The 21,361-nt window shown below is 44.2% G+C and overlaps 1 protein-coding gene across 1 annotated transcript; it reads right to left on the reverse strand.

Moving 5' to 3' along the window:
* Nucleotides 1–3,237: 3,237 nt before the first annotated feature.
* LOC135548701 (protein yippee-like 1) lies at nucleotides 3,238–19,261 on the reverse strand. Its single transcript, XM_064978551.1, has 4 exons — nucleotides 18,802–19,261; nucleotides 6,032–6,075; nucleotides 5,852–5,960; nucleotides 3,238–5,173 (listed from the first exon to the last, which is right to left on the reverse strand). The coding sequence occupies exons 1-4, from the start codon at nucleotides 19,222–19,224 to the stop codon at nucleotides 5,084–5,086; spliced, it is 666 nt and encodes a 221-aa protein (XP_064834623.1). The 5' UTR covers nucleotides 19,225–19,261; the 3' UTR covers nucleotides 3,238–5,083.
* Between the last annotated feature and the right edge of the window lie 2,100 nt (nucleotides 19,262–21,361).

Below are 21,361 nucleotides of genomic sequence, written 5' to 3' on the forward strand. Positions count from 1 at the left end.
CTTAAGCCATTTTGACACAACTTTGGAAGTATGCTTGGGGTCATTGTCCATTTGGAAGACCCATTTGCAACCAAGCTTAAATTCCTGACTGATGTCTTGAGATGTTGCTTCAATATATCCACACAATTTTCCTTCCTCATGAAGCCATCTATTTTGTGAAGTGCACCAGTCCCTCCTGCAGCAAAGCACCCCCACAACATGATGCTGCAACCCCTGTGCTTCAGGGTTGGGATGGTGTTCTTCGGCTTGTAAGCATCCCCCTTTTCCCTCCAAATATAACATTATGGCCAAACAGTTCTATATTTGTTTCATAGGACCAGGGGAATTTCTCAAAAAGTACAATCTTTGCCCCGATGTGCAGTTGCAAACCATAGTCTGTCTTGTTTATGGCGGTTTTGGAGCAGTGCCTTCTTCCTTGCTGAGCAGCCTTTCAGGTTATGCCGATATTGGACTTGTTTTACTGTGGATATAGATAATTTTGTACCTGTTTCCTCCAGCATCTTCACAAGGGCCTTTGCAGTTGTTCTGGGATTGATTTGCACTTTTCGCACCAAAGTATGTTAATCTCTAAGAGACAGAACGTGTCTCCTTCCTGAGTGGTAAGACGGCTGCATGGTCCCATGGTGTTTATACTTGCATACTATTGTTTGTACAGATAAACATGGTACCTTTAGGTGTTTGGAAATTGCTCCCAAGGATGAACCAGACTTGTGGAGCTCTACCTTTTTTTCTGAGGTCTTGGCTGATTTCTTTTGATTTTCCCATGATGTCAAGCAAAGAGGCACTGAGTTTGAAGGTAGGCCTTGAAATACATCCACAGGTACACCTCCAATTGACTCAAATGATGTCAATTGGCCTATCAGAAGCTTCTAAAGCCATGACATTATTTTCTGGAATTTTCCAGGTTTTTAAAGGCAGTCGACTTAGTGTATGTAAACTTCTGACCCACTGGAATTGTGATACAGTGAAATATAAGTGAAATAATCTGTCTGTAAACAATTATTGGAAAAATTACTTGTGTCATACACCAAGTAGATGTCCTAACCGACTTGCCAAAACCATAGTTTGTTAACAAGAAGTTTGTGGAGTGGTTGAAAAGTGAGTTTTAATGACTCCAACCTAAGTGTATGTAAACTTCCAAATTCAACTGTATGTATAATAATGGTGTGTATAGACAGTATGAACTGTATATGAATAGAAAAGGTGTGTACATTCTAATAATAATTCTAATAATGGCTCATCCTATACAACCACTGCTGTACACGCCTTTTCTATTCATATATGTATATATATAAAGTGCGTAAAACAGAATGTAAACATTATTAAAGCGACTAGTGTTCAATTACTCTATAGTGCACAGCAGTCTCTTAAGGTGCTGGGTACAGTACAGGGTGGTAGCCGGCAAGTTACAGTGACTAAGGTTCAGGGCAGGGTACTGAGAGGAGGCAGGCTAGTGGGGACTCTTTAACAGTCTGATGGCCTGGAGAAAGAAGCTGTTTATCAACCTCTCGGTCCCAGCTTTGATGTTCCTGTATTGTCTCCTCCTTCTAGATGGTAGGAGTGAACAGGCCGTGGCTAGGTTGGATGAGGTCCTTGGTGATCTTCTTGGTCTTCCTGTGAAACCAGGTGCTTTAGATATTCGCCCCATAATGTGTCGGGCTGACCACACCACCCTCTGGACAGCCCATACCAGGCGGTGATACAGCCCAACAGGATGCTCTCAATGATGCATCTGAAGAAGTTTATGGGTCTTAGGGGTCAATATTAATTTATTCAGCCCCCTGAGGTTGAAGAGGCACTGTTGCACCTTCTTCACCACACTGTCTGTGTGAAGAGACGTCAGTGACGTGCGTGCACACACACACACACACACACACACACACACACACACACACACACACACACACACACACACACACACACACACACACACACACACACACACACACACACACACACACACACACACACAATGGCAAGACTACTCACCATTGCTAATTCAAGATCACACACACCTCTAAACCTCTACTGGGCTGTACTACTGAATTAAAAGTACATCCCACCTAACCCCCATCCCTCAAGAAAATCCCTCTCATACATACGTTCACTCTTTCCAACAAAAAAACCCCACTCCACACCAATTAGCCCCGCAGACAGGAAAGAGCATGTGGTTTCTGAGGACAGGACCAACAAAAATAGAGCAGCAGCAGCAAGAGAGAGGTAACTCTGCTCTCAATGTTCATGAAGGACTCTCATAGAAGAGTACAGTATGTGACAAAGCCATAGGTCCATTGTACATGACTATCTATAGCACATAATGTTATGGCTTTGGGACTAAGAGACTGATAATGGATCTCAAACTAAATTAAATGTTTGTTGATGTAGTGGTTAGCAGGTTGGGTCCGGCGTTTTAGTAACCCAGTGCCCCTGCAGCATAGCTTATTAACGTTAAATACTGTATCAGATAAGTTATATTTTAAGTAATTCAAGGGATTGTGTATGATTCTAACATTACGGCAACATAATTCATTCCCTCTAATGGGATATTCACATGCAACTCAAACTTTCATGCTTACCTTCCACTGCTTTCAATGCTCTAATCTTGGCTCAAGTACGAGCCATGCATACATATCCCAACAAAGCATTTCTGTCCCTAAACAAACCACTCAAATGAATATATTAGGGAGAGACAACAACCCACAATTTGTCTGTTGCATTGTGCCATGATGCCGAGTACCAGTCAGGGATGACAGGCAACACTAATACCAACCATTCACACTATTGCCCCTGGAACCCAGTTGCTAGGAGACCCTGCCCCACAATCTGCTGCTATGGAGATAGAGTGGGAGGCCCGGGCACAATGGAGAGCCCGGTGATGATAACCAGCTGCGGCTAATATCCTCTTCAGACATCCAATGTTCAAAATGTCTAACCGTATCTACTTTTACACATTATGTACCAGCCTTTTGAGTCAGGCAGATGTTGGAACAAATGCTTTTGCTTCATGGGATAATACATATATGCATGAACAGTTATCGGTTATGCAGGTTTCTCTGAAATCCATAGTGGTCCAACAGCTGGAAAGTCAAAACATATGTACGATACAATTAGCCTGGTTGCCAGATCTGTTTCTGTTTATTCCAGCTCATTTCTGGTTGTTGTTCATCTCAAAAGCCAAAGTTGGCTCAAGTACAAAACAAGACTGGCAACCAGGTGAGTATAAAACGTACTTTGGCCTTTTTCTTCAGATCAATCAAATAAGAATCTTTATTGAGTCCCATATATTGCCATTAACATTCCTTCCTTTACAAAAGACACACGAAAAATACATTTTCAAATAGTAAAAAAGTAGGAAATCTAACTGTCCCACAAGGTGTCCCAAGACAGACAGCAGAGCATACATAATCATCAATTGAATAAATAAATAAAACATTGAATATGGCTATTTACATGGTGTAATACAGTTTATCGTTATATAATAATAATGCGTATGTTCATAGTGAATATACAGGTATTAACATTGTAATTGTCTCAACCAAACAATGCATTATCTCACAGAGAAAGCCCAGGGTTCGACAGTGGCTCTGGGCCAATCACAATCTTTCATTCTGCAACTTCCTGATACAAGCAATCTAGGCAGGTCCATTGTTTGATCAATGTATTGTTGATGGGGGAGCCTTTGGTTGTTGTGCTGGGATGTGTGACACCCTCTGATTGGGTATTTCCACTGTCAGTCACATTCTGTTGATTTCAATTGGTTCTCCTGTTCCAGACTGTAGAAAGTTAATTTTAACTGTTGGTATTTTCTCTAATCTCGTAAAACCAGCAAAACAAATAAGCGAGGAGGCAGTGGAGGAGGCAGAACCAGGTAAACAGAGAACTACCAGTTCACAAACATCAATCTGCGAAGCTCCAGAATTAGCTATAGAAATAGATCTAGAATCAGGTAACCCTCTCCATATCTTCACCTCAACCACTAGGGGGGAAACACAACACTAACTTTAGATCAGTGTCGAGACACAAGGCACTCCACTTGCCTCATTTCATCATCAGTTTGCATCACCGTTATAATGCCAGCTTTGAGCATTATTTTGAAACCGAAAAGAGCTAAAGGTGCCATCTAACTTTTATTCTGTCTCTTTTCCAAGGTGACATGAAAACCTCTTGCACTCCGCCACTGTTCATTGCACACATCACCATTACTGAAACATTTACAGAGGGTGGTAACAGCACACTCAGAAAGGCAAAAGGACGACAACTTGAGTGACACCTAATTTTTAAGATTGCTACCGTGAGGGAGGAACTAAAAAGCTGCTACCTTTGAACAAAGGGAGTAGAAGGGGAGATTGTCCCCAAACACCAAATAAATTCATAAATAAATCAATACCTTAAACTCATGTTCGAATAAATAAAAAAAACAAAGAACAGCAAAATATGTATTTTTCCAGATGAACAGTCAAGCAGTTTTCTGGCAATCAGTTTCAATCCCTCAAAGGGAGTTTTGGACGATTTCAGGCTACAAGAAGTCTGGTGATTCTGGTTGATTGGTTGGGTGGTTTGTGTCTTCCATGTGTGTGTGAAGGTGGAAGGATCCACATAGGGTAGTGAGGGTGATCGTAGGTTAAAAAAAAATATATTTTTTTTCACCTCATTGTAGTGTTGGTGGGTCTTGGGGGAACATCCTTGTCCGTCCAGTACGATGTTCATTGTCCATCTCATTCACCCCCCAGATAGAACATTACCTATGACCTATAACACTTAACCTGTGGTCTCCTGTCCACCCTGAGGCCTGGGACAAGCATCAACATGCAGTGTGAATACAAACATGTCTCTGAGCCACTGTGTGTGTGCGTGTGTGCATTTCTGGATATTCTGTACACTGGAAATGATTTATCATTTTTGTAAACACACAAGCACACATGCACACAGACGCCCCTACAACTATGTATTGTGGGGGTACATGAACTGCATGTCAGGTGGATAGGGTCACATGGATGAGCTAGCAGTAAACCTTATTGGTGAGTCCAACACTGAGCTGTGCCCTACAGCTAAGCCACGCCTCTCCAACACTAGGTCTACCCACTCAGTCCCAGCCATTGTCCTTGATCATGTGGGCCAGCTCGATAATGAACTTCCCCTCCTTGTACTTCTGACTGCTCTCAAAGGCATGCTCCTGCGGAGATTGGGGGGGGGGGATACAGTGGGGGTAGAAATAAAGGAGAGGGAGAAGAGGATAGAGAGAGAGACAGGGACCGAGAATGGGAAGGAGGGGAGAGAGACAGTCACAAACATTAGTGAACGGATGAAGCATTTTCATTAATGTAAACAGTGCCTTGATGTTTTCTATCTGGGGTAATCTCTCTTGTTGTTCTATATGTAATCTCAGTGTGAGTGATTGTGTATGTGTGCGCGCGAGAGTCAGTAAGTGAAATTGAATTGTGTGTGTGTGTATTTGAGTGTGTGAGTGATTGTGTGTGGGAGAGTGCAATAGTGTGTTTCTGTGCTGATTATCCCCCCCATTGATAAGTGTACTAGGTCAGCAGCAGCACCTTTGGCAGTGTGACAGTGCGGGAACATCAGGCCTCGTGGATGATATTAATAATAATATCACACAGATGGCAGCGCCATAAAACACCACAAGGCCGCGTACCGTCCGGGTTTCTCTCCCTGACCTCCACCCAAGCACGCACGCACGCACGCACACACGCACACACACCTTAACCCACATAGTTAGCCACAAAGCAGAGTCAGGGACCCCAGCAATGTGGAGCATTTATGTCTATAGATGTGTTATACACCTATATGTATACAGAACTGTTTGTAGGGGATTCCTATGTAATTAGCTACTCACGTATTTCCAGCCCAGTGTGGTTTTACAGTTTTCACAGTAGATATCAGCAACCGCATGAAGCCCTGTCAACAGAACCCTCTCTTCTGCTAGTCCACACCCCACGTTCACCCTGAGAGGGGGGGGGGGATAATGTTAATGTTATAATGTTATAATGTTATGTTAATGTGCTCAGGTACTTACACTGAGTTGAACAGGTATGCTCGGCCTTGACTTCCTTGGAAAGACTGGACGAGAAAGAGAGAGAACAGGATGAGAAAAGCCATACATTACTATCACAGGAGTAGACATTTAGAATGGTCGGTTGTTTTTTTCATTTGTCTTACACAGCTTCAAAGCAGACAGATGGCATAGCATGTTCCTAAAACAAAGGTATCCCATTCTCTATCCCACTCAGAAAATATTGTTTATATGTTCATTATTGTTAACTCAAGCACAGATAATTCACTTTTTTCAAATTTAGCACACAGAAACATGAGGCCATGAGTAACTTGGTCAAAAAGATTGGCGCTGCCATAAATAGTCTCACTTAAACCCTAATATTTTTTTCTTTATCAATCTACACAAAATACCCCATAATGATGAAGTGAAGAAAGGTTTTCCGATTTTTTTGCAAAAAAACTGAAATACCTTATTTACATAAGTATTCGGACCCTTTGCAATGAGACTCGATTGTGCTCAGGTGCATCCTGTTTCCATTGATCATCCTTGAGATGTTTCTACAACTTGATTGGAGTCCACCTGTGGTAAATGTAATTGATTGGACATGATATGGAAAGGCACACACCTGTCTATATAAGGTCCCACAGTTGACAGTGCTCGTCAGAGCAAAAACCAAGCCATGAGGTCGAAGGAATTGTCCGTAGAGCTCCGAGCATCTCTTGCATCGAGGCACAGATCTGGGGAAGGGCACCAAAACATTTCTGCAGCCTTGAAGGTCCCCAAGAACACAGTGGCCTCCATCATTCTTAAATGGAAGAAGTTTGGAACCACCAAGACTCTTCCTAGAGCTGGCTACCTGCCAAACTGAGCAATCGGGGAGAACGGCCTTTGTCAGGGAGGTGACCAAGAACCCGATTGTCACTTTGACAGAACTCCAGAGATACTCTGTGGAGATGGGAGAATCTTCCAGAAGGGCAACCATCTCTGCAGCTCTCCACCAATCAGGCCTTTATGGTAGTGGCCAGACGGAAGCCACTCCTCAGTAAAAGGCACGACAGCCCGCTTGGAGTTTGCCAAAAGGCACTTAAAGGACTCTCCGACCATGAGAAACAAGATTCTCTGGTCTGATGAAGCCAAGATTGATCTCTTTGGCCTGAATGCCAAGTGTCAGGCCTGGAGGAAACCAGGCACCGCTCATCACCTGGCCAATCCCATCCCTACGGTGGAGCATGGTGGTGGAAGCATCATGCTGTGGGGATGTTTTTCAGCAGCAGGGACTGGGAGACTAGTCAGGATCGAGAGAAAGATGACTGGAGAAAAGTACAGAGAGATCCTTGATGAAAACCCACTCCACAGCTCTCAGGACCTCAGGCTGGTGAGAAGGTTCACCTTCCAACAGGACAACGACCTTAAGCACACAGCCAAGACATCACATGAGTCGCTTAGGGACAAGTCTGAGAATGACCTTGAGTAGCCTAGCCAGAGCCCGGACTTGAACCCGATTGAACATCTCTGGAGAGACCTGAAAATAGCTGTGCAGAGAAGCTCCCCATCCAACCTGACAGAGATTGAGAGGATCTGCAGAGAATAATGGGAGAAACTCCCCAAATACAAGTGTGCCAAGCTTGTAGCAACATACCCAAGCAGCTACATCTGGTAAGACAAGGGGCGGGGGTGTGTGTGTATTTGTCAATAACTACTGGTGCGCGTCTAATATCAAAGAATTCTCGAGGCATTGCTCGCCTGAGGTAGAATACCTCATGATAAGCTGTAGCCCACACTTTCTACCAAGAGAGTTCTCATCTATATTATTCGTAGCCGTCTATTTACCACCACAAACTGACGCTGGCACTAAGACCGCACTCAACGAGCTGTATAGGGCCATAACCAAACAAGAAAATGCTCATCCAGAAGCGGCGTTCCTAGTTGCCAGGGACTTTAATGCTGGCAAACTTAAATCCGTTTTACATCATTTCTACCAGCATGTGATATGTGCAACCAGAGGAAAAACAAGATCAAGATCACCTTTACTCAACACACAGAGACGCATACAAAGCTCTCTCTCTCGCCCTCCATTTGTCAAATCTGACCATAATTCTATCCTCCTGATTCAAGCTTACAAGCAAAAACTAAAGCAGGAAGTAACAGTGAATTGCTCAATACGGAAGTGGTCAGATGACGCAGATGCTACGCTACAGGACTGTTTTGCTAGCACAGACTGGAATATGTTCAGGGATTCATCCAATTGTATTGAGGAGTATACCACCTCAGTCACCGGATTCATCAATAAGTGCATCGATGACATCACCCCCACATTGACCGTATGTACATTTTACAACCAGAAGCCTTGGATTACAGGCAACAACCGCACCGAAGGCTTGAGTTGTCGCTTTTCACTAATCCGGACGCTTATAAGAAATTCCGCTATGCCCTCAGATGAACCATCAAACAGGCAAAACGTCGATACAGGACTAAGATTGAATCCTACTACACCGGCTCTGACGCTCGTCGGGATGTGGCAGGGCTTGAAAAATATTACGGACTACAAAGGGAAACCCAGCCACAAGCTGCCCAGTAACGCGAGCCTTACCAGACGAGCTAAATGCCTTTTATGCTCGCTTCGAGTCAAACACTGAAGCATGCATGAGAGCCGTAGCCAATGTGAGCAAGACCTTTAATCAGGTCAACATTCACAAAGCCGAGGGGCTGACGGATTACCAGGACATGTACTCAAAGCATGCGCAGTCCAACTGGCAAGTGTCGTCACTGACATTTTCAACCTCTCCCTGACCGAGTCTGTAATACCTACATGTTTCAAACAGACCAACATAGTCACTGTGTCCAAGAAAGTGAAGGTAACCTGCCTAAATTATTACCACCCCATAGCACTCATGTCAGTAGCCAAGAAGTTCATTGAAAGGCTGGTCATGGCTCACATCAACACCATAATGCCGGAAGCCCTAGACCCACTCCAATTCGCATAACAGATCCACAGATGACACAATCTCAATCACACTCCACACTGCCCTTTCCCACCTGGACAAAAGGAACACCTATGTGAGAATGCCATTCATTGACCACAGCTCAGCATTCAACACCATAGTGCCCACAAAGCTCATCACTAAGCTAAGGACCCTGGGACTAAACACCTCCCTCTGCAACTGGATCCTGATGGGCTGCCCCCAGGTGGTAAGGGTAGGCAGCAACACATCTGCCACGCTGATCCTCAACACTGGGGCCCCTCAGGGGTGCTTGCTTAGTCCCGTCCTGTACTCCATTTTCACCCACGACTGTGTGGCCAAGCACGACTCCAACACCATCATTAAGTTTGCTGACGACACAACAGTGGTAGGCCTGATCACTGATAATGATGAGGCCGCCAATAGGGAGGAGGTCAGAGACCTGGCAGGACAACAAACCTCTCCCTCAATGTGAGCAAGACAAAGGAGCTTATCATGGACTACAGGAAAAGGAGGGCTGAAAAGGCCCCTATTAATATTGGCGGGCTGAAGTGGAGGGGTTGAGAGTTAAGTTCCTTGGTGTCCACATCACCAACGAACTATCATGGTCCAAACACACCAAGACAGTTGTGAAGAGGGCACATGAGACCCCCCCCCCCATGAGACTGAAAAGATTTGTCACGGGTCCTCAGATCCTCAAAAAGTTATACAGTTGCACCATCCGGCATCTTGACCGGTTGTATCACCACCTGGTATGGCAACTGCTCGGGCATCTGACCATAAGGCACTACAGAGGGTAGTGCATGTGGCCCAGTACATCACTGGGGCCAAGCTTCCTGACATCCAGGACCTTATTTACTAGGCGGTGTTAGACAAAGGCCCCAAAAAATGTGAAAGACTCCAGCCATAGACTGTTATCTCTGCTACCGCACGGCAAGTAGAGCACCACGTCTAGGACCAAAAGGCTCCTCAACAGCTTCTACCCCCAAGCCATAAGACTGCTGAACAATTAGTCAAATGGCCACCCAGACTATTTACATTGACAACCACCCCCTCCCCTTTTGTTTTTTTACGCTGCTGCTACTCGCTGTTTATTATCTATGCACAGTCACTTTACAAATGATCTCGACTAACCTGTACCCCCGTGTAACAGTGTAGCTTCCGTCCCCCTCCTCGCCCCTACCTGGGCTCGAACCAGGGACCCTCTGCACACATCGACAACAGCCACCCTCAAAGAATCGTTATCCATCTCTCAACAAAAGCCGCTGCTTCTTTTCCCCCCAAGGGGAACAACTACTTCAAGGTCTCAGAGAGAGTGATGTCACCGATTGAAACGCCATTAGCGCGCACCGCACTAACTAGCTAGCCATTTCACATCGGCTTATACCCGCACATTGACTCAATACCAGTACCCCCTTTATATAGCCTTGTTATTGTTATGTAATTTTCTTGTGTTACATTTTTTCTTCATATTTTTTTTTAATGTAGTTTATTTAGTAAATATTTTCTTAGCCTCTTAAGGATCCACCTCTTTATTCCAATTTTTCACCTAAAATGACATACCCAAATCTAACTGCTTGTAGCTCAGGCAGTTAGTACCTATGGTACCAATTGAAAGGAAACACTTCGAAGTTTGTGGAAATGTGAAAGGAATGTAGGAGAATATAACACAATAGATATGGTAAAAGATTATACAAAGAAAAAAAAACATTATTTTGTAACATCATCTTTGAAATGCAAGATAAAGGCCATAATGTATTTTTCCAGCCCAGGTGCAATTTAGATTTAGGCCACTAGACGGCAGCAGTGTATGTGTAAAGTTTCAGACTGATCCAATAAACCGTTTGCATTTCTGTTCAAAATGTTGTATCAAGAATGCCCAAATGTGCCCAATTTGTTTATTAATAACTGTTCATGTTCAAAATTGTGCACACTCCTCAAACAATGGCATGGTATTTGTTCACTGTAATAGCTACTGTAAATTGGACAGTGCAGTTAGATTAACAATAATTTAAGCTTTCTGCCAATATCAGATATGTCTATGTCCTGGGAAATGTTCTTTTAAAATGTTCTTGTTACTTACAACCTGATGCTCACCTTAGCCTAAGTTAGCTCAACCGTCACGTGGATGGGACACTGATGAACTGCATTGTTGGTTAAGGGCTTATAAGTAAGCATTTCACGGTAAGGTTGTATTCGGCGCATGTGACTAATAAAAATTGGATTTCATTTGACTCAAGGCTGTAATCGCTGACAAAGGTGCTTCAACAAAGTACTGAGTAAAGGGTCTATATATATATATATATATATATATATATATATATATATATATATATATATATATATATATATATATTTTTTTTTACATTTGCAAACATTTCTAAAAAACTGTTTTTGCTTTGTCATTATGCGGTATTGTGTGTAGATTGATGAAGGGAAAAAACAATTTAATTCATTTTAGAACAAGGCTATAATGTAAAACAAATTGGAAAAAGTAAAGGGGTCTGAATACTTTCTGAATGCACTGTATATATTATATTTTATATTATGTGATGGGATGTATAGACATTATGGACAGTATGAGGATAGAACAAATAGTATATCTGAAGAATATGTGGATAGAATAGTAAATGTGCAGAAATTGTTGAATAGGATGGCCTTGACTAGAATACAGTATATACATATGAAATGGGAAAAACACTATGTAAACATGATTAAAATGACCAGTGTTCCATGTCTACAGTATGTACATAGGGCATCAGCCTCTAAGGTGCAGGGATGAGTAACCGGGTGGTAGCCGGCTCGTGACAGTGACTAAGTTCAGGGCAGGGTACTGGGTGGAGGCCTGCTAGTGATGCTAGTGATGCTAGTATTTAATAGTCTGATGGCCTTGCGACATAAGCAGTTTTTCGGTCCCAGCTTTGATGCACTTGTAATGACCTCGCCTTCTGGATGATAGCGGGGTGAACAGACCGTGGCTCGGTTGGCTGAAGTCCTTGACGATCTTCTTGGCCTTCCTGTGACACCGGGTGCTGTAATGTCCTGAACGGCAGGCAGTGTGCTCCCGGTGATGCGTTGGGCTGTCCGCACCACCCTCTGGAGAGCCCTGCGTTTGCGGACAGTGCAGTTGCCATACCAGGCGGTGATACAGCCCGACAGGATGCGCTCAGTGGTGCATCTGTAAAAGTTTGTGAGGGTCTTAGGGGCTGTTCACCACACTGTCTGTGTGGGTGGACCATTTCACATTGTCAGTGATGTGTACTTGTAGGAACTTGAAGCTTTTCAGCTTCTCTACTGCGGCCTCTTCGATGTGGATGCGGGTATGCTCCCTCTGTTGTCTCCTGAAGTCCACGATCAGCTCCTTCATTTTGTTGACATTGAGGGAGAGGTTATTTTCCTGGCACCACTCCGCCAGGGCCCTCACCTCCTCCCTTTAGGTTGTCTTGTTGTTGTTGGTAATCAGGCATACCACTGTTGTGTCATCTGCAAAATTGATGATTGAGTTACAGGCTTGCATGGCCACGCGTTCTTGGGGGAACAGGGAGTACAGGAGAGAGCTGAGCACGCACCCTTGTGGGGCCCCGTAGTGGAGATGTTGTTGCCCACCTTCACCACCTGGGGGCTGCCCGTCAGGAAGTCCAGGACCCAGTTGCACAGGGTGGCGGTTCAGAACCAAGCCCCCCGATCTTAATGATGAGCTTGGAGGATACAATGGTGTTGAAGGCTGAGCTGTGGTCAATGAACAGCATTCTTTAAAAAAACAATGTTTACCCCTTTTTCTCCCCAATTACATGGTATCCAATTGTTGTAGTAGCTACTATCTTGTCTCATTGCTACAACTCCCGTACGGGCTCGGGAGAGACGAAGGTTGAAAATGTCATGTGTCCTCCGATACACAACCCAACCAGCCGCACTGCTTCTTAACACAGCGCACATCCAACCCGGAAGCCAGCCGCACCAATGTGCCGGAGGAAACACCGTGTACCTGGCAACCTTGGTTGGCACGCACTGCGCCCGTCCCGCCACAGGAGTCGCTGGTGCGCGATGAGACAAGGACATCCCTACCGACCAAGCCCTCCCTAACCCGGACGACGCTAGGCCAATTGTGATCTCCAATCTCTGATGGCACAGCTGGCGCTGCAGTACAGCGCCCTTAACCACTGCGCCACCCGGGAGGCCCAATGAACAGCATTCTTACATAGGTATTCCTCTTGTCCAGATGGGATAGGGCAGTGTGATGGCGATTGCATCGTCTGTGGACCTGTTGGGGCGGTGTGCAAACTGAAGTGGGTCTAGGGTGGCAACTCAATCATAAAGTTTGCAGATGACACAACAGTAGTGGGCTTGATCACCAACAACGACCAGACAGCCTACAGGGAGGAGATGAGGGCAGTCAGAGTGTGGTGTCAGGAACACAACCTCTCAATCAATGTCAACAAAACAAAGGAGATGATCGTGGACTTCAGGAAAAAGCAGAGGTAGCACCCCCCTATTCACATCGACGGGACAGCAGTGAAAAAAGTGAAAGGTTTTAAGTTCCTCGACGTACACATTACAGACAAACTTAAATGGTCCACCCACACAGACAGTGTGGTGAAGAGGGTGCAACAGCGCCTCTTCAACCTCAGCAGGCTGAATAATTTTTGCAGATGCACAATTGAGAGCATCCTGTCAGGCTGTATCACCGCCTGGTACACCAACTGCACGGTCCTCAACTGCAAGGCTCTCCAGAGGGGGGTGAGGTCTGCACAACGCATCACCGGGGGCAAACTACCTGCCCTCCAGGACACATACAGCACCCTATGTCACAGGAAGGCCAAAAAGATCATCAAGGACAACAAACACCCGAGCCACTGCCTGTTCACCCCGCTATCATCCAGAAGGAGAGGTCAGTACAGGTGCTTCAAAGCAGGGACCGAGAGACTGAAAAACAGCTTCTATCTCAAGGCCACCAGACTGTTAAACAGCCATCACTAACACAGAGAGGCTGCTGCCTACATACAGACTCGAATCATTAGCCACTTTAATAAATGGATCAGTAGTCACTTTAAATAATGCCACTTTAATAATGTTTACATATCTTACATTACTCATATGTATATACTGTATTTTATACCATCTATTGCATCTTGCCTATGACGCTCGGTCATCGCTCATCCATATATGACATATTCTTATTCCATCCCTTTAGATTCGTGTGTATTAGGTAGTTGCTGTGGAATTGTTAGATTACTTGTTAGATATTACTGCACTGTCAGAACAAGAAACACAAGCATTTCGCTACACTCGCATTAACATCTGCTAACCATGTGTATGTGACCAATACAATTTAATTTGATTTGAGCTGTTCTTCCACAAATTAACTTTTAACAAGGGCACACCTGTTAATTGAAATGCATTCCAGGGAACTACCTCATGAAGCTGGTTGAGAGAATGCCAAGAGTGTGCAAAGCTTTCATCAAGGCAAAGGGTGGCTACTTAGAAGAATCTGAATATTAAATATATTTTGATTCGTTTAACACTTATTTGGTTACTACATGATTCCCATACGTGCTATTTCATAGTTTGATATCTTCACTATGTAGAAAATAGTCAAAATTAAGAAAAACCCTGGAATCAGTTGCTGTGTCCAAACTTTTGACTGGTACTGTACCTTTAACCTATATCAACTCAAGCTTTTGTGTGTATGTTCTACAACTACAAGGAAACTCCCAGGAGGCACATACAATTACAAGCCTCCTTTTGACTGGATGAGCCAGAGCTCTGCCCTACAACATGGCCATAATGAAAACAGACTTGAGGGAGGAGGCTTTATGACTGGCTGCTTTTCCCGAGGGTAGTGTGCTCGCACTGTGACATGTGGGAAGCTTTGTAGCCACCAGGTGTCATTCATGAGGGTGATGTACACAGAACAGGTCTGCACTGGGCAACTGCCACATCACAGTCATAGCCAAAGGGATGGATGGCTGTACTCCACACCAGAAACTGAACACTAGCCAATCAGGACAGGGCTAGAGGCTAGAGCCCAGACAAAGGAAGTGGGTTGACCCCTGAATGAGACCTAGTGGTGTCTTTAATACCTGCTGGGACAGAGGTTATGATGAGAGAGTGGAGCTGAGAAGTGGCTATCTAATATACTGCAGACAAATCTCTATGGTTTAAAAAGCAGCTGCCTTTGAAAAGTAACAAATCCATGTGAAAGGGACCTGTGGCATCGATATGAGTCTGAAACAGTTATTCTGGTGTCAAACTAGACTACCAAGTCTAAATAGGACACTTTTGGTCATAAAGTCAGTCTCGTCGAAAACGGAGTTTGGAACATCTTTGCATCACAACAGATAAATAATGTAGGTTGGGTTTTGATTTGACTATGTCCATTTGCCCAGTCACATTGGGTGAAGCTCTGCGGCGATTGCCCTTGATCCAATTAAATCACATGCGCCAAATGTGATTTGGTCACATGCGCCAAATATAATTTGGTAACATGCGCCAAATATAATTTGGTAACATGCGCCAAATATAATTTGGTAACATGCGCCAAATATAACAGGTGTAGACCTTAACGTGAAATGCTTACAAGCCCTTAACCAAAAATGCAGTTCAAGAAATAGAGTTAAGAAAATATTTACTAAAGTAAAAAATTAAATAAAAAGTAACGAGGCCATAATACAGGGGGTACTGGTACCGAGTCAATGTGAGGTGGTACAGTCGAGGTAATTTGCACATGTAGGTAGGGGTAAAGTGACTATGCATAGATAATATATATAAATATATATATATATATATCCCATTTAGCAGACGCTTTTGTCCAAAGCGACTTACAAGTCGGCTGGGGCCACTACTTTTACATATGGATGGCCCCAGCGGGAATCGAACCCACGACGCTTGGCGTTGCAAGCGCCATGCTCTACCGACTGAGCCACACAGCAAGTAGCAGCAGTGTAAAATCAAAGGGGGGTCCAATGTAAATAGTCCGGGTGGCCATTTGATTAATTGTTATGGCTTGGGGGTAAAAGCTGTTGAGACGCCTTTCGGACCTAGACTTGGCGCTCCGGTACCGCTTTCCGTGCGGAAGCAGAGAGAACAGTCTATGACTTGGGTGACTGGAGTCTTTGACAATTTTTTGGCCTTTCTCTGACACCGCCTAGTATATAGGTCCTGGATGGCAGGAAGCTTGGCCACAGTGATGTACTGGGCCGTATGCACAACCCTCTGTAGTGCCTTACTTTTCGAGAATCTGGTGACCCATGACAAATCTTTTCAGTCTCATGAGGGGGAAAAGGTGTTGTTGTGCCATCTTCATGACTGTCTTGGTGTGTTTGGACCATGATAGTTTGTTGGTGATGTGGACACCAAGGAACTTGAAACTCTCGACCCGCTCAACTACAGCCCTGTTGATGTGTGGGGGGGTGTGTTCAGCCCTCCTTTTCCTGTAGTCCACGATCAGCTCCTTTATCTTGCTCACATTGAGGGAGAGGTTGTTGTCCTGGCACCACACTGCCGGGTCTCTGACCTCCTCCCTATAGACTGTCTCATCGTTGTCGGTGATCAGGCCTACCACTGTTGTGTCGTCAACTTAATGATGGTGTTGGAGTTGTGCTTGGCCACGCAGTCGTGGGTGAACAGGGAATACAGGAGGAGAATAAGCACACACCCCTGAAGGGCCCCCAATAGCATAGACAGTGAGACAGACCTGCCCAGCAGCTCCAACTTTCATTTCATAAGACAACACGTCGCACCAAACACCTTAGTTTGATGTAAAATTGCGCAACAAAAACATCTTTGGCAAAAACATAGAAAATTAATTACAAATTTCATGAGTTATCTTAGATTCATTCTGGGGATTTTGAGGAAGTGAAATAGGCTTCCACATCTACAGTGTCTCATGGGGGACAAACATCATTAACCAAATGTGGAATCGGTCAGGAAACACACTTCCAAGACTAAAATATATATTTTGTAATGAGCAACAGAAAAACACGTGTGCCAATAGGCTTGTTCAGTGGCTCTTGAACACGCACACACGCAAACACACTTTTCCTCCTACATACACACACTAACTCTCATTCCTTCCTTCTTTCTTTCCCTCACTCTCGTTCTCTTTGATTCTCACATACACATACACAAAATCATCCATCCACACATACAGTTGAAGTCGGGGGTTTACATACACTTAGGTTGGAGTCATTAAAACAATTTTTTCAACCACTCCACAAATGTATTGTTAACAAACTATAGTTTTGGCAAGTCAGTTACTTTGTGCATGACACAAGTAATTTTTACAACAATTGTTTACAGATTATTTCACCTTTAACTCACTGTATCACAATTCCAGTGGGTCAGAAGTTTACATACACTAAATTGACTGTGCCTTTAAACAGCTTGAAAAATTCCAGAAAATTATGTCATGGCTTTAGAAGCTTATGATAGGCTAATTGACATAATTTGAGTCAATTGGAGGTGTACCTGTGGATGCATTTCAAGGCCTACCTTCAAACTCAGTGCTTCTTTGCTGGACATCATGGGAAAATCAAAAGAAATCAGCCAAGGTATTGGAGTGGCCATCACAAAACCCTGACCTCAATCATATAAAAAAATGTGTGGGTAGAACTGAAAAAGTGTGTGTGAGCAAGTAGGCCTACAAACCTGACTCAGTTACACCAGCTCTGTCAGGAGGAATGGGCCAATATTCACCCAACTTATTGTGGGAAGCTTGTGGAAGGCTACACAAAACATTTGACCCAAGTTAAACAATTTAAAGGCAATGCTACCAAATACTAAATGAGTGTGTGTAAACTTCTGACCCACTAGGAATGTGATGGAAGAAATAAAGGCTGAAATAATTCATTCTCTCTACAATTATTCTGACATTTCACATTCTTAAAATAAAGTGGCGATCCTAACTGACCTAGGACAGGGAATTCTTGCGAGGAATAAATGTCAGAAATTGTGAAAAACTGAGTTTAAATGTATTTGACTAAGGTATATGTAAACTTCCGACTTCAACTGTATGCTATCATTGCCCTCTTTATTTTAGTCTGACACAAACATGCTGCTTCCATGGAAACTGTGTGTTTGCAGAGTGAATCCAGTCAATCTGATTTGATGTGCTGCTGGCTTACACTAAAAGCCCACTAGTGTCTATGAAAAGCCGGGAGAGAGGCCGTGTGTGTGTGTGTGTGTGTGTGTGTGTGTGTGTGTGTTGTGTGTTGTGTGTTGTGTGTTGTGTGTGTGTGTGTGTGTGTGTGTGTGTGTGTGTGTGTGTGTGTGTCTGTATGCCAGGGATATTATCCAGGATGCTCTAGTCTAGAGAGTTCCAGGAGGGGACAGTATGCTGATCTCTCTCGTCCCTCTCTTTCATGGTTTCTTTTTCCTTCTTCATTTCTCTCATAGTAGCACACAAAGCTAAATGGACTATGATCCCGCCATGTGGGTTAATTAAGTCAGGGCTATATACTGTGTTTATGAACCACAGTTTCTGTGCCCTCATACTCACAATTGGAAACAACTGGTGGAATAAAGTGAACCCTGGTCATCCTGGTGCAACATGATGAACATCTGATGTTATGGCAAACAAAGGAGCAAATGGAAGCAATCACGTTGAGGCAGAATCTACTCTCGGTTGCAACCGTACAGACACAAACACACTGAGGCCCTGCAGTAGATGCTAGGCAGTGTGTCATCAGTAGGATTTACAGCCGTGAAAATATGGAGTATAACTACCACTGGCCTGCAGCTTCATACACGACATAAAGCTTCATACACATCACATAGCTTCCCTATTCACAGTTGTATTTCAACTTTTTTTTTGTCCATGCAGAAAAGGCCTACCTTGGAGATGAGCTCATCATGGTTGGCCAGGTGTGCTCGACAGTGGATGCAGCTGTAGGTGCGGTGGCAGTTGGGCAGGTAGGCTTGGAAGGTCTTGGAGCGTGTCATGATGATAGTTGCCTGGGAGACGGTGGTAGTTGCAGGGGCAACGGCGTTGCTGTTGCTGGGTGGGGTGGGGGGGCGGTGCAAGAAAGGACTTCCAGCCCAGGACGGTTCGCAGGGGAAGCACCGCAACACACAGGTGAGGGCCGTGGTGGGGCGTGGGGCGGGAGGCACACACCTGGGACACACACATAAACACTTTAATATGGATCCATGACGAAGGATCATGTTTGTCGTGAAGGCGCAAAAATAGTTTGTGTATGTTGAGTCTACCAAATATGAACATTTCATGTTGAATTTACCATTTTTGTCATTTAGCATATGCTCTTATCCAGAGCAATTAGGGTTAAGTGCCTTGCTCAAGGGCACAGACAGATTTTTCACCTAGTCGGGATTGCGCACACACACACACGACACACACACACGCTAGAAACCCCTACTACTTTAAGATATAATCTCAAAGGAATTTCATTGAAACTCCCATTTTTGGGAGTTGCTGGATCATTGACTCTCTCTCTCTCTCCCTCTCCCTCTCCCTCTCCCTCTCTCTCTCTCTCTCTCTCTCTCTCTCTCGCTCTCTCGCTCTCTCTCTCTCTCTCTCTCTCTCATATACATAAAGCATGGTGGAAGGCGTTTATGTGAATCATGACACAATTCAATACAATGCTCTCTATCGTATCATGGTACAACTATGATAGATCCTATGACAGCAACATACACAACACAGACAATAAAACGCACACACGCACACACAGGGTCAGTGGGCCAGAATTGGACTATCAGAAGTCTGGAACCCTGCCAACCATGTGGGCTCCACTAGAAAGACACTACTGACTGACTCAATGTAGCCACACACACATCTGTGTTTTTGTGAAATGTCAGGAATTTTTGAAGTGTCAAATGTTTTCCATAACCCCTAACCCTAAAACCTAACCCTTAAGCTTAAAATAGCATTTTAACAAATTCAGGACCTGCAAAAAGTCAACTTTTCAAAAAAGGTTTTGTTTTCCTACCTTTTCAGGACATTAAGGTGAAATGTTGAAACGTGTAGGAAAACAAGTGTACACACGCACAAAGAGTATGAGGGAAGGAAAGGTGTGTAGGACAGGATGTATATGGCAGTAGAGAGTGAGCTAGTAAATGCTTCTGGCCTCAGTGGCCTGCTCGTGAGCCAGCACCAAAATGGTAAACATTGACGTACATTATCATGGTTTTTACGATACCAGTACTGCAATATTTTTTGCATGGCAAAAATGAAAACACGAAGCAGACCCAACTCTTTGGTCCTTTAAAAACATTTTTGTAAAATATTGTGAGCTATAGCTTGGAAAATAAATCAAATATGACTCTGGATGCAACTTTATCGTCCGGTCTCTAGTTTTTATGTACACAGTCTCATAACCTAGTTTTTCTTAAATTCTTTCGCTGGTGTTGCACTTTTTCACAGCTCTGGAATGATATCCAGCTGTATAATGTTGGCAGTGTGAGTGCCTTTGAATTCTTCAACAGGCCTAATTAAAACATAACAGGCTGCACAAAAGACTATGCTAACATTTGCCAAAACAGGATATGGCAAGCTATGAAGGCACAATTACATTCACTATTCTGTCATGTGACAGTGAATGCTCTGAACTTAGGCTACGCTCTCTGTCAGCTGTCATGAACTGTCAAACAGTTATGAAAAGTGTTCATGTCAATCCATCCTTTTATCGAGTGTACAGTGGGCAATATACCAAGCATCCAAAACTGTCGGTGAAGCGAAAAGAACATGATAATGAAGCAGAAACAAACTCATGTAAGGTTCCAGATTTGTACAATTTTGGGGATGACTTTGGATGATTCCATCTTGTGAAGAAGGGCTACCTCATTTGCACCTCTGGCCACATAAACAATGGCCGTGCCCATATATTGTCCTATGACTTCCCTCTACAGGGGCCTATACTGTTAACACACTAGCCATACACAATGCGCACTCCTGTATCCCCACTCAGCAGTTCACGCTAGGTAAGCGGCTCATGCCATGTAAGCTTGCTGTAAAGCCTGCTGACTAAGGACCCAGTGGCCTGGCACAATATGGAGGGGCTACCCACCACCCCCGAGAGAAGAATGGAAGTGCTGAACGCTCTATCTCTCTCTGGGCAAGGCGTGTGGGCAAGGTGTGTGTGCGCACCATTCCAAATGGCCAATCAAACAGACCAGCACAATCTCAAATTATTAGGAGACACTAGCTGGATCAGTCGAGCCTTTTCAAATAAACTGACAACCCCTCTTGATGCAATAAAGCTTGGGATGACAAATTAGAATTTACTTTGTGGTTAGCTGGGCTGTATAAGCCATTCATTGTCAGATTTGTCTATGGGCAACAGCTGCAGCACCTCACGCAGCCTGCAGGTGTGTGTATGTGTGTGTGCCCACCAGTGACACAATGGGCAGGCATCACTAACTATTCTCTATCCTA

The sequence above is a fragment of the Oncorhynchus masou genome, chromosome 11, assembly GCF_036934945.1.
Source record: "Oncorhynchus masou masou isolate Uvic2021 chromosome 11, UVic_Omas_1.1, whole genome shotgun sequence".
Taxonomy (NCBI): domain Eukaryota; kingdom Metazoa; phylum Chordata; class Actinopteri; order Salmoniformes; family Salmonidae; genus Oncorhynchus; species Oncorhynchus masou.

What these genes read in the sequence shown, in the direction of transcription:
- LOC135548701 (XM_064978551.1), bottom strand. Translation starts at nt 19,224, where the DNA reads ATGCTAAATGACAAAAATGGTAAATTCAACATGAAATGTTCATATTTG. An exon ending in GCATACCTGTTCAACTCAGT is followed by an intron (nt 5,961 to 6,031) that starts GTAAGTACCTGA and finishes CCCCCCTCTCAG; the next exon opens with GGTGAACGTGGGGTGTGGAC. An exon ending in CCACACTGGGCTGGAAATAC is followed by an intron (nt 5,174 to 5,851) that starts GTGAGTAGCTAA and finishes CAATCTCCGCAG; the next exon opens with GAGCATGCCTTTGAGAGCAG.